Source organism: Cervus elaphus, chromosome 5 (genome assembly GCF_910594005.1).
Source record: "Cervus elaphus chromosome 5, mCerEla1.1, whole genome shotgun sequence".
NCBI classification, from domain to species: Eukaryota; Metazoa; Chordata; class Mammalia; order Artiodactyla; family Cervidae; genus Cervus; species Cervus elaphus.
In genome coordinates, this window is record NC_057819.1 from 9,410,604 (window position 1) to 9,425,102 (window position 14,499).

Below are 14,499 nucleotides of genomic sequence, written 5' to 3' on the forward strand. Positions count from 1 at the left end.
GGGCAGGCAGGGAAGGCTGCCTGGAGGAGGGGGCGTCTCAGCTGAGACTAAGAGGGGCAGAGCCAGTAGACCAGGGGGTAGGTGAAGACCAGACCTCTTCCTCCTCCTCCTGGTGCATAATTCAGGCATCTACCATGTGCCAGGCACCACATGGACCATTCTACCCCACCCCAGATTTCCCTTCCAGATTAGACCCTGGGGGCACCCGGACATAGGGCACTTCTTCCCAGGGTGTGGGGCGGGGGAGATGGACGCAAGATGAGCAGGGTGTCCGGGCCATCAGCATCAACCTGAGAGAACCTGTCCAACCATGGCGTCCACAGTGCCCAGTGATTGACAGCAGGGGTCTGAGACATGGATGCCCAGGGCTTGAGTCCTGGCTCACAGATCCTTTCTCTGCCACCAGAAGTCTCAGACTGGTGGCGCCGCTAGCCACAACCCACCCACTGGTGTGTGGTGTGTCCTGCTGGTATCTGAACACTCTCAAAAGTGTTCCCCTCTGGGCATGGCACGCCTCCCCACCCCACCTCGGTCCCTGCCCCTCCGGGGTCTCCAGCTCATTTGCAATCCATCTGTCCACCAGCGCATGCAGGGATCAGAGTCTGCAACCCCCGTCTGACTCCCTGTTCATGAACATCCCATTCCTCTTCCGAAACGCAGGGCCCACCTCCCAGGGCCTCCACGGGGCTGGCAGAAGGGTGAAGCCATGGGTGTTTGGAGCAATGCCGGGCCCAGAGGTGACCCTCAACAGGTGGGGCGGCCGGTCAGCATGCAGAGGAGGCCTGGGGACACCGTGCAGGGGACAGGGGGTGGGGGTCCTGCAGAGGGAGCCCAGGGCCAGCTGGCCTAAATGCCACCCTGAGCAGCTCAGGCTTTATGCCAACGGGGGCTCACGGGAGGGTCTTACAGGGAGAGGCAGCGCGGGTTTTCATGAATTGCTCACCAACAACCCAGGCACCCCGCGGGCAGGCACCCTTGACAGTGCTGACAACAGCTCTCCAAGGTCAGCAGTGGCAGTCTCATCCCCATTCTACGCAAGAACAAACCGAGGCTCAGAGAGGGCTGGCGGCCTGCCTGGCGTCACACAGCCAAGTGTGTGTGGCAGGCCAGGATTTGACCATGAGGCCTCCCCAGAAAGCGGCCAACCGCCCTCTGCTCCACCCAGGAGCAGACACTGGCCGCCGACACGGGGGGCCGGGGAGCCCCGGGCTGCTCAACCCCAACCCCACCCCCTCCAGCGGCAATTACAGAAAAGCACAGAGGGGAAGTAAAACACCTCCTTCCCAGGCCAGACGCTGCTGGCATCCAGGGCTTTTCCCCTTGGTGTCTTGGTCCGACCCCCTTCGAGAGGGAAGGAGGGAGGCAGACAGCCCCCTCTGTGGCCTCTTTCCACGTCCCAACTTCCCCACCTCATCAGAGCCCCCCGACACCACAACTCGGGGCATGGCGGGGCTCTCCTGGGCGCTCTGTCTCCCAGGACGGTCGGGCTGCTCCCGGGGTGACCTCTTCTTGTTTCCCACCCAGGAGCCTCTGAGGGGTCGCGTTAAAACCCTCCTCAGCTCACGGCCCTTCTCTGCTCCCAGCCCTCCCACGTGGAGCAAAGCCCGGGTCCTCTCAGTGCCCCCCGCCCCGAGGCCCTCTGTGCGCCCCCTGCCTCTCCAGTCCATCTCCTGCGACCACCCCTGCCAGCTCAGCTGCCCCACACGAGCCCGTCCACTCCCCCATCAGAGCCCACGCGGGTCACCCCCTCACCTCCTTCTGCTCTCCTGAGGGGCCACTTAAATCAGGGAAGCCTCACCGCTGACCGCTGTGTCCAGAACAGGTTCCCCCGTCCCGTCCCTCTGCATCCCCCTCGCCCAGCTGTCCCGGCTACTCTGTCTGCGTGGCAGGTCACCCCAAAGCCCAGCGGCCTCCCGCGCTGTCTCATACGCTCAGACTATAGACAGGGCATGGTGGGGTGGGGTGTCTGCGCCGTGATGTCACTGGGGACGGGGTTGAGGGGAGGCAGCCCTGCTGAAGACTCAGGCCCAGGCTGGAATCTTCGGAAGGCCTGTTGTTGTTCAGTCACTTAGTCATGTCTGACTCTTTGCGACCCCATGGACTGCAGCACGCCGGGTCTCCCTGGCCCTCACCATCTCTCGGAGTTTGCCTAAGTTCATGTCCATTGAGTCGGTGATGCCATCCAACCATCTCATCCTCTGCCGCTCTCTTCTCCTTCGGCCTCCAATCTTTCCCAGCATCGGAAGGCCTGCACCTTCATAAATCAGGTGGTGGATGCCAGTTTTCGGGGCTTTGGGGCACTGAAACACCCAAACGTGGCTTCTCCACATGGCCTGAGCTTCCCAGACCAGGAATGGACGTCCTGAGAAGCAGAGATCCACTGGATCTCCGGGTGGAAGCCAAATATACCTTTAGGACTGAGCCATGACACTCACCAGCACCATTTCTGCTACCTTCATTCATTAAAATCGAGTTGCTTAGTTCAAGTGGAGGAAAGTTAGGCTCCGCTGCCCCTGGGGAGAAGTGCCAAAGAACTCTGGGCGTGTTTTAAAACCACTGCACCTGGGGACTTCCCTGGCGGCCCCGTGGTTAACACTCTGCGCTTCCAATGCAAGGTGGCACCGGTTCAATCCCTGGTCAGGGGGGTACTAAGATTCCACATGCCGCTCAGTGTGGCCAAAATAAAATAAGAAGAAGAAAAAATAATGTTGTTGAGAAATTGCCTGACTTAAAGAGTCCTGTAGAACTTCAGGTTAAACTACCTTTAAAAAAAAAAAAAAAAAAAGCCGACCACATCTGTGGTCTCCTTCACGGGGCTGTCGCTGCCTGACACATACATTACTGTCTGTCTCCCTGAACTGGGGCTTCCCTGATGGCTCAGCGGTAAAGAATCCACCTGTCAATGCAGGAGACGTGGGTTCAATCCCTGGGTCAGGAAGATCCCCTGGAGAAGGAAATGGCAACTCACTCCAGTGTTCTTGCCTGGGAAATCCCATGGACAGAGGAGCCCGGCGGGCTACAGTCCACGGGGTCGCAGAGAGTGGGACATGACTAAGTGACTAAACCATCACCACTGCCCCCGCCTAGCTCTAAGAGGGTAGACACTTCAGCTTTGCCGCTGCTTGTCTCCAGGCCCAGAAAGGAGGGGCTGTGGGCAGGAGGGGCTCGGGAAATAACCGAGGCATCCGGCCTGGGCCGGGGCTCATCTCCACGGGGCTGTCTGTGGCTTCATTCCTCCCAAGACCCAACTGTCCCAAGGGTGGAGACTAGTGGGTAACAGGCGCTCCCAGGCTGGACAGGTTCCTTCTGGCCAACCACAGCCTCGTCGTGCATTCATCAAGGCTTCCCTGAACAGTGGACAGGCCAGCTCCGGAAGCCCTGTCTGCTGGGGGAGCAGGATGAGCCCAGGGCAGGCGGCATCTGCCTGCAGCCACACCAGACAACCACCAAACCTCCGCCGGGGTCCCCTGACCCAGCTCGGGGAACCCAGGAAGGTAAGGCCTGTAGGGCCACAGGTCCCTTCCTCTGCCCCCTCCCCCTGGGCAGGCGGCCCCGGGCAGAGCTCCCCTGGACCTGTGCTCGCCTTTGGGTGACCCTTCACTGTGTAGAAGCCCACCGCAGACAGCTGGTTTGGCTGGTTGCTCTGGGAGAGGCCTTTTTTGTGCCATATTTGTCAGAACGGGGCTGTGCAATGCCCCTGAACGCTAGCAGCTGGGCTCACCTCCAGGGGAGGGTCTGGAGCCTCTTCCTAGCGGGGCTCGGAGGCCCTGCCTGGCCCGAGTGGCCAGGAACACCCCCACCCCCAAGCCGCGGCCACTGTCCTCTGCTGGGCAAGGCTGCATTTGAGGCCACGGGTGGCTCTGGAGAAAGCCCTTCAGGAACAAGGTGTGAAGCAGTAGGGGCTGCGGATGCCAGGGCTCACAGGGCACGGTGATCATGCCAGGTGTGGAACAGGGTGACTCTGGCCCGTGGTCACCTGAAGGCGAGCACGTGTCCAGGGGAGGTCTGCCTGGGGCCACGTGCCCGGTCACATGTCCTTGGACGGGACGCCTCCCGCTTCTCTGAGCCTCCAGGCTGACTTGATGGTCCCTCCTCAATACTATCTGCCTCCCAAGTCTATGGAAGAAGACCGGGGCGGGGGAGCCTCCTGGGTCTCCCGGCCTCAGCTGGGGCCCGCCTTGGGGTACAGGGGGAGGTGATGATGATGTGGAAGCCGAGCCCCAGCTCTGCCCTTGCCGGCTGTGTTTCGGGGAGGTCCCATTTCCTTCCTCTGTAAGATGGGGACCCGGATCAGTTATCTACTGCTGTGGCAAGTCGCTCCAGAACTTAGTGGCTTAAAGCAGGGGTCCCCACCCTCCGAGATTTAATGCCTGATGATCGGAGGTGGAGCTAATACTAGAAATATAGTGCACAGTACACGTAATGAGCTCAAATCCTCCCGAAACCATCCCTGCCCCCAGCCCTATCCCAGTCTAGGGAAAACTTCTCTTCCACGAAACTAGTCCCTGGTTCCAGAAAGGCCAGGGACCGCTGGCTTAAACGGGTCAGTCATTACATACTGTCTCTCCTGGTTTCTGTAGATCAGGAGCCCCCTAGCTGGTAGCTCTGGTCCGTGTCTCTCGTGAGGCTGCGGGCAGATGTCGGCAGGGGCTGTAGTCACCCAAAGGCCTGCCCAGGGCTGGAGGACTTGCCTCCCCAGGATGCCTCACGTGGCTGCCGGGCCTCCTCGCAGGCTGCTCCTGTGTCCACACGGGTGGAGCAAGTGATCCTGCCCTGGACGTCTCGCCCCTTCCCTTCCCTGGTATCTCGCAGGCCACCCGGGTCAGCCCCATTGGAAGTGGAAGGGCATGCACACTGCAAGGCAAGAACCACCGGGGTCTGGGGACAGGTCTTGGAGGCTGCCTGCCAAATGCCACCCCTTGTCTGCTGCCTTATCTGTGGACCGGGACCGCCTCACAACCCCTGGGAGCTGTCAGGTGCTGCGAACAAGAGGCGCGGGGCAAAGCTGTAGGCCCAGAGCCTCGCACATACTAAGTGCTCACAGAGGACAGCCTCTCTCGGGGTACCACCGCCATCAGCTCCCACAGACGCTGGAGGGACCCCGACTAGCTGAGGGCCCTGCTGACCAGCGGGGGGCCAGGCGGGTCCCTGCTGTCCATGAATGGAAACGAGAAACAGGCATTGCCATTTTTTTTTTTTTTTCGTTTCCTTCTTCTTCTTAAGGTTTTAAACACCTAATTTATTCCATCCATTAGATAGATTTTGTAGATTTAATCATTTTCACAGTTGGTGGCTCATTGGATACTCAAGATAAACTCCAAATGAAAGTATAATGGTGAGGACAAATGAGTTTTCACACCACAATGGCAGAAACTTGCTTGGGAAGAGAGTTTAAGGGGAACAAAAATACATACAGATATCATTTTTTTCCCCCGGCAGCCGCTTTTGCTGACTATAGTAGGTTACCACAGTTAATTTCACCAGTTTTGTTCATCTGTAAAATTGCATAAAAGTGACATTTTTGTGCTCATTATAGCAACTGCTGATTTATGGCTGGTAAATGAAGAACTGGGCCCTTTTTTGTGGGACTCTCCGAGCGGCGCTAAGTGCCCATGAAATTGCTTGTATAATGTAGTTTAAATCCAATCTCAGAGAAAGATTCCCCCTTTGGCCAAAGTGACATTTCCATTCTCCACACCGAGTTTATTTTAGGCCACTTGGGGGGGTGGGGGCGGTTGCCCCAGGCAGGGTCAGGATGGGGGACCTGGGGTCAGCTCCCCGCCCTGCTCTCATCGGGGCCACAGGGATGGGTGGGCACTCTGTCACCAGCCGCCTCCTTCCCTGCTTCCCTGCCCAGCTCAGGGCAGAGGAGCACGGTCCTCCTGATACACAGTCTTTCTGCCCTGCCCCTCCCCAGCCGAGAACCTTCCATGGCCGCCGAGGCCTTGGCCCAGGGCTCCCGACAGCACGGCTGACCCCACATCCAGGCAGTTCCTTGTGGCCGGGTCTCTGTCCTGAGCACCGCATCCCTGACCGGTACCCACGAGAGGCCATAGGGCCCCCTCCCCACGTTAGGACGACAGAACTCGTCTGCGGACGACACGGCCAGTGTGCCCTGGGGACAGAACCATCGGGAATTCCTGCCCCACGGTGAAGAGGCTCTGCTCGGGCCTGACGCCCTCCTGAGCGGCCCGGGGTGGCCTTTCCTCCCCGCACGCTGCCCTGTGCTGCTGCTCCTGCTCTGGTTCATCGTTCCCGCGGGGCAGGCCGCCTCGCCTCCGCACCTTTGCCCGTGTGACTTCTTCTGCCTGGAATCCGTTCCTCTCCTCCTTCCTCACCCCTTCAGCCCTGCCCCAGCAGAGATGCTCTTCTCTTCCAGAAAGCTGTCTCTGGAGCCCCCGGGGGTGAGGCTCCCTGTGTGTCCCCATCATAGCACGCGGTTTGCTCAGATTGGCTGTGAGTCCTCGAGGGGGTCTGCCTGCCAACGCGGGAGATGTGGGTTCGATCCCTGGGTCGGGAAGATCCCCTGGGAGAAGGGAATGGCAACCCACTCCAGTGTTCTTGCCTGAGAGTCCCCTGGACATAGGAGCCTGGCGGGCTACAGTCCTTGGGGCCACAAAGAGTCAGACACAATTTAGCGACTGAGCACATATACTCACATCTCGAGGGGTTGGGGGTGAGGCTTGGGGAAGGTGGGATGTGGCGGGTGACCTTCCCATTGGTGGGGAGATGGTGGGGCTTGCACTCTGTCCCAGGCACGATGCCAGGCCCACCTGTGCACACATCCTGCCCCTTCCTCTCCCGGGAAGACGCTTGTTGTGCCAGGCAGATGGGGAGGGGCTTAACACACGTGGAGAGACCCACTTCTGCTGAGGCTCTGCCACCTGATTTGTTAAACCTCACAGCGGCCAGGGGAGGCAGTGTTAGCAGCAGCATAAACCCATTTTACAGGTGAGGAAACTGAGGCTCAGGGTGGTGAACCCCTCTCTCCCCTCCCCCAGGACTCACTGTTGGGCTCCAGGGGATGCCCTTGGTGGGGTGGGGGGCGGGGAGAGGCAGTGCGCCATGAAACCTTGTTGGGTCCTCCTTGCCCAAGGGCCCAGCCAAGTCTCGGTCTCCCAGCACCTGCTGTCCACTGCACCCCCGGTGGGCCCCTTGGCACGGACGTTCCCCGAGGCCATCCTACAGACCTGGCACAGTCATCCCCATTCCATAGGTGGGGAAACTGAGGCTCAGCCAGACCAACCACTTGTCCAGGACCACAGAGTCCCACAAGCAGGCAGGACCCCACCCAGGCTGCCAGCTCCAAAGCCCTGGGTCTCTCCACCCGCCTCCTGCAGGCCCCTCGCCTCCCTCCCCACCCTAGAGAGGGCCTCGGACAGCGCTGAGCAAGGTCTCGGGACCGGGAGGGACTCGGGGTGGGGGGAGACGGGGGTCTGCCCACCAGCCACCTGCTTCCCCCCACTGACAGTGGGGGCAGCCGGCCTGTCACACAGAGGACGCCCTTGGGGGAATCCCCTAGTGGTCCACTGGTTAGGACTCGGCGCTTTCACTGCCGAGGGCCTGGGTTCAATCCCTGGTCACGGAACTAAGACCCCACGTGCCACAGAGCATGGTCCAAAAAATAAATAAAAAATTTAAAAATAGAGTGACCCTTCAGCTGAGAGGCTGATGGCCCAGATAAAAAGGCAAGGGCTGCCACACTAGTCTAGCAGGTGACAGGTAGACCAGGGATGGAACGGGCAGCCATCAGGGCAGAACCCTCCTCCCCGGCCGCCTGTTGGCTGAATGACGGACCGTAAGCACCAGGACAAAAGCCAACAGCGGCAGCCCGCCCCGCTCCAGGCACGTGCTGGGCTGTTCACACAGCGACCCACGGAACCCTCCCTGAGGCTGCGGGTCGCCATCACCCCATTCTGTAGACGAGGAAAGGGGGGCCCTGAGAGAAGGGAAGGGGCAGAAGGAAGGAACACCCACAAGGGGTGTTACATGAAAGGTGGCGCCAGGAGGGTGGGGTGGAGGGGTGGAGCCCCCACAACACCCAGTGTGGCGGTGGGGGTGGGGGGTTATGTGCAGAGCTGGCAGGAGATGCGGGTTCGATCCCTGGGTCGGGAAGATCCCCTGGAGGAGGAAATGGCAACCATTCCAGTATTCCTGCCTGAGAAACTCCATGGACAGAGGAGCCTGGTGGGCTACAGTCCATGGGGTCGCAAAGAGCCAGATACGACTGAGCCACTTAGCACGCACGCGCACACACCAGAAATGACCCAAACGCCACCAGCAGTAGGAAGGACGAGCAGAACATGTCCTGCAGTCACACTGCAACACCCCTTGGCCACAGCTCCCCCGAGGAACCTGAAAAAGTAACCTTGAGTGGGACAGACGGGACAGTGTATGATCCCCGCTCACCTGTGCTGACACCAGGAGCGGTCAGGAGTTCAGAGGGCTGTCCCCCTTGGTCCCCTTGCTGTGGTTCCTGTCTGCGGGTGGGCATAGGGGCTGCTCGGGGGACTGGCCACAGGCCCCCCCCTTCCCTGACCTGAGTGCCACACGAGTGTGTTCCGTGTGTGAAAATGCAGCAAGTCTGTGATGGCGTGCAGTTTCCTTGATGTACTTTGCGCTGTGATGCAAAGCTTAAAAATTTAGAAAGGGATGCTTTCCCGGAGGTCCAGTGCTTTAAGACTGTGCTTCCAGCTGCAGGATCCCTGGGTTCGATCCCTGGTCAGGGAACTAAGATTCCACATGCCACACTGCCCTTTTTTTTTTTTTTTAATTTAAAAAATTTGAATGAATGAAGGAGCAAGTGAGGGGCTGGAAAAAGCAAAGGAGGGGCGGCTGGGGAGCCCTTCCAGGGAGCCATAGCGGGGGCAGCCTGCAGGCCGGCCCTCACCTGTGCATCCTCCCCTCCCCATGTGCCCCTGCAGGCGAGACGGTAGGCAGCTCCATGCATTCCTCCCGCTACCCGAGCCCGGCCGAGCTGGACGCCTACGCCGAGAAGGTGGCCAACAGCCCGCTCTCCATCAAGATCTTCCCCACCAACATCCGCGTGCCCCAGCACAAGCACCTCAGCCGCACGGTCAACGGCTATGACACCAGCGGCCAGCGCTACAGCCCCTACCCGCCGCACACGGCCGGCTACCAGGGCCTGCTGGCCATCGTCAAGGCGGCCGTGTCCTCCTCCTCCGGCGCGGCCGCGCCCACCGGGCCCGCCAAGAGCGTGCTCAAGAGCGCCGAGGGCAAGCGGACCAAGCTGTCCCCGGCCGCCGTGCAGGTGGGCGTCGCGCCCTACCCGGCGCCCAGCACGCTGGGGCCCCTGGCCTACCCCAAGCCGCCCGAGGCGCCCGCCCCGCCGCCCGGCCTGCCCGCGGCCGCGGCCCCCGCCGCCGCCGTCATCCCCCTGCCCGGCCGCGGCCTGCCCCTGCCGCCCTCCAACCTGCCCTCCATCCACAGCCTCCTCTACCAGCTCCACCAGCAGTGCCAGGCCCCCGGCGCCGCGCCCGCCGCCTGCCAGGCCGTGCCCGGGCCCCCGCCCAGCCCGGCCAAGCACGGCCCGGTGCCCGGCTTCCCCCGCGCCGCCTACTCGGCCACGGCCGGCCCGCCCGAGTGCCGGAAGGGCGCCGAGCTGGGCCAGGGGAGCACGCCGGCGGCCTTGACGTTGGCCGGGGCCGCCAAGCCCGCGGGCTACGCGGACGGCGGCCTGGATTACCTACTGTGGCCCCAGAAGCCGCCCCCGCCGCCGCCCCCCCAGCCCCTGCGGGCCTATGGCGGCGGCGCGCTGGCCAGCAAGTCCCCCGAGGCCTGCGGGGGACGGGCATACGAGCGGGCCAGCGGGTCGCCCCTCAACTGCGGCGTGGGGCTGCCCGCCAGCTTCACCGTGGGCCAGTACTTCGCCGCCCCCTGGAACAGCGTGCTGGTGACCCCCACCAGCGACTGCTACAACCCCGCGGCTGCGGCGGCGGCGGCGGCGGCAGCGGCGGCGGCCGGGACCGAGCTGGGGCCGGGGGCGGCCCGGGAGCTGGCGGGGCCCCCGGCCGAGACCCTCTCGGGCCTGCCCAGCAAGAGCGTGTGCAACACGGCCGTGCTCAGCAGCAGCCTGCAGTCGCTGGAGTATCTCATCAACGACATCCGGCCGCCCTGCATCAAGGAGCGCATGCTGGGCAAAGGCTACGAGACGGTGGCCGTGCCGCGGCTGCTCGACCACCAGCACGCCCACATCCGCCTGCCCGTCTACAGATAAGGGCGGCGGCACCCGCACGGACCGACGGGCAGGGCGCCGAGGAGGCAGGGGTGGGCGGGGAGAGGCAGGCCGCAGAACAGGGTGGGCGGCACGCGGGGCGGTGGGGATGGGGACAGCCCGGCCCCGGGTCCGAGTGCCCCCCACCCCGATGCCCACAGGGAAGCCAGGCTGGCGGCCCGCCAGCTGCCGCCGATGGGGAGTTGGCCAGGTGACCTCTCGCTCGCCGACGCCCCTCCCCACCATCCGCTGCCCCGGCCAGCCCTCCGGGGAGGCCTAGGGGCAGCCACCCCCCAGGTCCATACCTCCCTCCATCCAAGCTGGCGGAGGCCGGGAGAGCAAAGAAGCGGTTCTTCCCGGCTGTCCTGGAGAGGGGCTCAGGCCGCAGTGGGGCACAGGAGGAAATGTGATGGTCTGGGGGCGGGGGTGGGATCGGAGCAGGCCCCTCTCCCCCGGCTTAGCTCCTCCCTCTTGTGGTCCCAGTCTCCAGGAGAAAGAGCAGAGGGGGCCCACAGCGCCCCTGCCCCCCCACTGCCTACTCCCAGTGAAGATCAGACAAGAGGCTCCGGAGAATGCTGGTCCCCCTGCTCCTCCCCTTCTAGACCCTCTTGCCCTCCCCACCATGCCTTCCCCACAAAGAATCCCATCTCCATTCTCCAAACCCTGGACCACCACCTTCCCCCTTCCCAACAGGACCTCTTATGGGGGGGCTGCCGGGCACAATTGTGCAGGTTGTGTACTGCACAAGGGCAAACTCATCCAAGGAGGCGTCATTTGCATCCTAGACGTGTATGTTTATGACGGCAAATTTTCTGAATCTCGAGGAAGGGGCAGCATTGACCTATTCGCACAAAGGCGCCATAGGGGCTAACAGTGTCAGAGGGCTCAGACCCTGCTTCCTTCAGGGGTCCTCCCAGGAGCCAGTGCCAGGGCAAACTGCTGGTTTTAACTGGGAGATCCAATCCACCCCCTTTTCCTGCAAGCCACCCTCCAAGACCTGCCCCACACCACTTGGGAGGGGGGAATCAGGCAGGCATGGGGGAGCCCCCCATTAAGTCCCTAAGGCCCAATTTCCCCAAGTCCTGGCCCCTCTGGCACTCTGGAAGCGGTACTGTATCTCTCTCCAAGGCCTGTTCAAGCACTAAGTGCATTTACGAATCTCTGAGAATGTTTTTTTTTATATACTAAAATTGACCATTATATTCTACTGTGAGAAGTACGGTCTGCACTATATTGTTTTAAAAACGAAGAGAAAGAAAAGGAAAACACAGATGGTGTCTCAGCTGTGGGATTGTTTCGTTAAGCTCTTGTGTTTGTCCATTCTTCCTTCCTCCACGGCCCCCAACCCTTCCCCCGCCAGGAGTAAATCGGGCTGTCTTCTTCCCCGATGGGGCTCGGAGCCCTGGGGAGCAGGACGGGAGCCTCCTGGCACCCCCTCTGCTGGGCCACTTTGCAGGCGATATTTCACTTGCTGCCCTAAGTCTTCTGACCCCGTTAATGTGTCAGTCACTCACCAGGGCCAGCGATCGGTCCATAGGGCAGCCGAGACAGAGCCGAGCCTGGGCCCCTCTGGCTCATTGCCTGAGGGGTATGGAGGTGGGCTGGAGTTGGTGCCCCCTGCGTCACTAAACTCCCTCCTCAGTGCCTGGCACCCTCTGTGCTTCCCCAGAGGCAGTGTGACTTGGGGACAGGCCAAAGTGGCTGAGCAGTGGCCATCTCCTTGGCCAGCCCCAGCACATACCCACCCTGTGCCCCGGGGGCCTGGGGATGTCCAGGAGACCACCCTTGCCCCGGGATGCTCAGCGTGTATCCGGCGCTTACTGGGCATTCTCCTATATACAGCGTCTCTTGGGAGCCTCGCCACTGCTTGTAAGGTGTGCTGTGCCAAGTCACTTCAGTGGTGTCTGTCTGTTGTGACCCCATGGTCTGTAGCCCGCCAGGCTCTTCTGTCCATGAGGATTCTCCAGGCAAGAATACTGGAGTGGGTGGCCATGCCCTCCTCCAAGGGATCTTCCCCACCCAGGGATGATCTTGCGTCTCTTAAGCTGACTGCATTGGCAGGCGGGCTCTTTACCACTAGCACCACCTGGGAAGGAAGCTTGTAAGGTAGGGGGTGTTCTAGAGGAAGAAGCTGAGGCTCAGAGATATGAAGTGACCTGCCTGAGGTCACACCGCAAGTCTGCAGAAAGTTGGGATTCAAACCCCACAGCATACACTCTTATTCACATCCTGTCCCCTCCTTCCTCCCTGACCTGCTGGCCCAATGTCTGAACAGAGGGGAACAGGGGCTGTCCCCAGTCTCATTCAGGCCTGCCCTCTCATGCATGGAGCCCGTCTGGATGCATGGCAGGGTTTGGGGAAGAAGAGGGACAGAGGGGACACCCTGGATGTGACCTTGCAGTGGGGACATCCACCTCCCTAAGGCCAGGCCCCAGAGCCTGGTAGCACATGGAGGCTTCAAGAAGAGGCTGTGTCCAGGGCAGGACCCAGGCCCTTCTGAGCTGGGTCAGTGAGCCAGACTTGTCACCAGGGCCTGAAGAGCAGGAGCAGGGGTCCGGCTGGGTGACAGGCTAGGGGAGCTATCGCTGCATGAAAGGCCACTGGTGGTGGTTGTTTAGTCATTAAGTTATGTTTGACTTTTTGAGACCCTATGGACCATGGCCCACCAGGCTCCCCTGTCCATGGGATTTCCCAGGCAAGAATACTGGAGCGGGTTGCCATTTCCTTCTCCAGAGGATCTTCCTGAACCAGGGATCAAACCCATGTCTCCAGCATTGGCAGGTGGAGTCTTTACCACCGAGCCACCAAGGAAGCCTTAAGGCCACTGGGCGTGATCACAGACAGGATGCAAAGGAGCGCTGACCTCATGTAACCGAGTTTCACAACAGCCCTCAGGTCATAATAAGATCATCCCCATTTTACAGATGAGGACACAGAGGATCTGAAAAACAGTCACAAGGAGAATAAGAGGGAGGCAGGTTCAGGCATCAGGCCCCACACTTGGGGCCAGGCTGCCCCCAGATATTCTACCTTCATGCATCCCTGAAGCTCACCAGGGGCATCGCAGGGAGTATGCCCTGGGTACAAATCCATAGGTACTTTAAGTGACCCAGAACCAGTCCATCCCCAAAGAGGGCAACGCCAGAACCAGGGATGGAATTCAAGGAGACCACAGTGTGGGTACTTGGGAGAGGACAGAGCAGGTTCAGCACTGGAGGTGGGCCACCCCTGAGGCCACCTCAGCACCAATTCTAGGTAGCCGAGGTCCTGGGCCCACCAGCAGGCCTGCCAAGCCAGGGGACAGAGACTGCAGCCACCGTCCAGGCCAGGTCCCTGACATCCGGGGTGAGGACCCGTCCCCTATCAAGAGGAAAACCTCCTGTCCCCTCTGCAGGCCGAGTGAGGAGGCAAGCAGGTGGGGCCACGGAGCACAGCCAGTCCGGGCCTGACCCCAGGATCCAGCTGGGGTTCTCACTCCGTCCTAGCACCAGCTCCCTGGGTGCCTTGGCCGGGTTTCTTCTCCCTGGGAGCTGAGGGAGCTGAGCTCAAAGGGCCCTCCAGCCTCGTTAAAACCACATAGAGGAGCAGTGCAGGTGATAATGATGTTATCACTTCAATTACCGACAGCCCTGTTACTGCAGGCAGACAGGCCCCAAGACTCAGCGCTAAGTAGTAGGTAGGTCTCACCACATTCAGGTGTGCGTGGTATACTTGAGGCCAACAAGACCAGAGAAGGGCGATCACTTTGCCTAACGTCACACAGTTGAGGATGGAGTTCGGGGGGGGGGGCGGGGGGGGGGCGGTTCAGAACACCGGCCTTCTGATTCAGAATCGAAGCTCTTAACTGCTAATGCAGACTAAAACCACCACCGACCCCGAACAAGGCTTGTGTGGCTCCAGAACGCAGGTCCAGCCTCGGTTCCCGCGTGCGGCTGGGACCTCCTGTGGGTGCCGGAGACAGAGATGAGCCGCCTGCTCCCCTACCAGGGCTGCCCGCCTTCCCTTTATAAGGACACTAGAAGCTTCTCCCTCTCTGGGTAGCTGTCTGGGCTTCATCCCTAGTTACAGCTGAGCTCTCTAGTTCCATAGCCACGCGCTGGAACCACGTATATTACTACCAGTTCCCATCATAACAGTTAGAAGAGCACTCCATCTTCCAGAGGCCTCACATGCGCGGGAGGGCTTCGGCAAACCTTTAAGTGTGGGGGAGTCCATGGCGGGGACACTCACCTTTGCGGGGTGGCTCCATGTCTTCTGGTCTCATC

At 61.0% G+C, this 14,499-nt stretch overlaps 1 protein-coding gene across 2 annotated transcripts in view; it reads left to right on the forward strand.

The window, feature by feature from the left end:
• Window positions 1–11,504, forward strand: part of FAM222A (family with sequence similarity 222 member A) — a 60,112-nt gene extending 48,608 nt beyond the window's left edge. For both annotated transcript variants that reach the window (XM_043901568.1, XM_043901570.1), the window contains one exon: window positions 8,925–11,504. In XM_043901568.1, the coding sequence (XP_043757503.1) occupies window positions 8,925–10,237 (1,313 nt within the window). In that variant the 3' untranslated portion in view covers window positions 10,238–11,504. The remainder of the gene's footprint in view (window positions 1–8,924) is intronic.
• The last annotated feature ends 2,995 nt before the right edge of the window (window positions 11,505–14,499 follow it).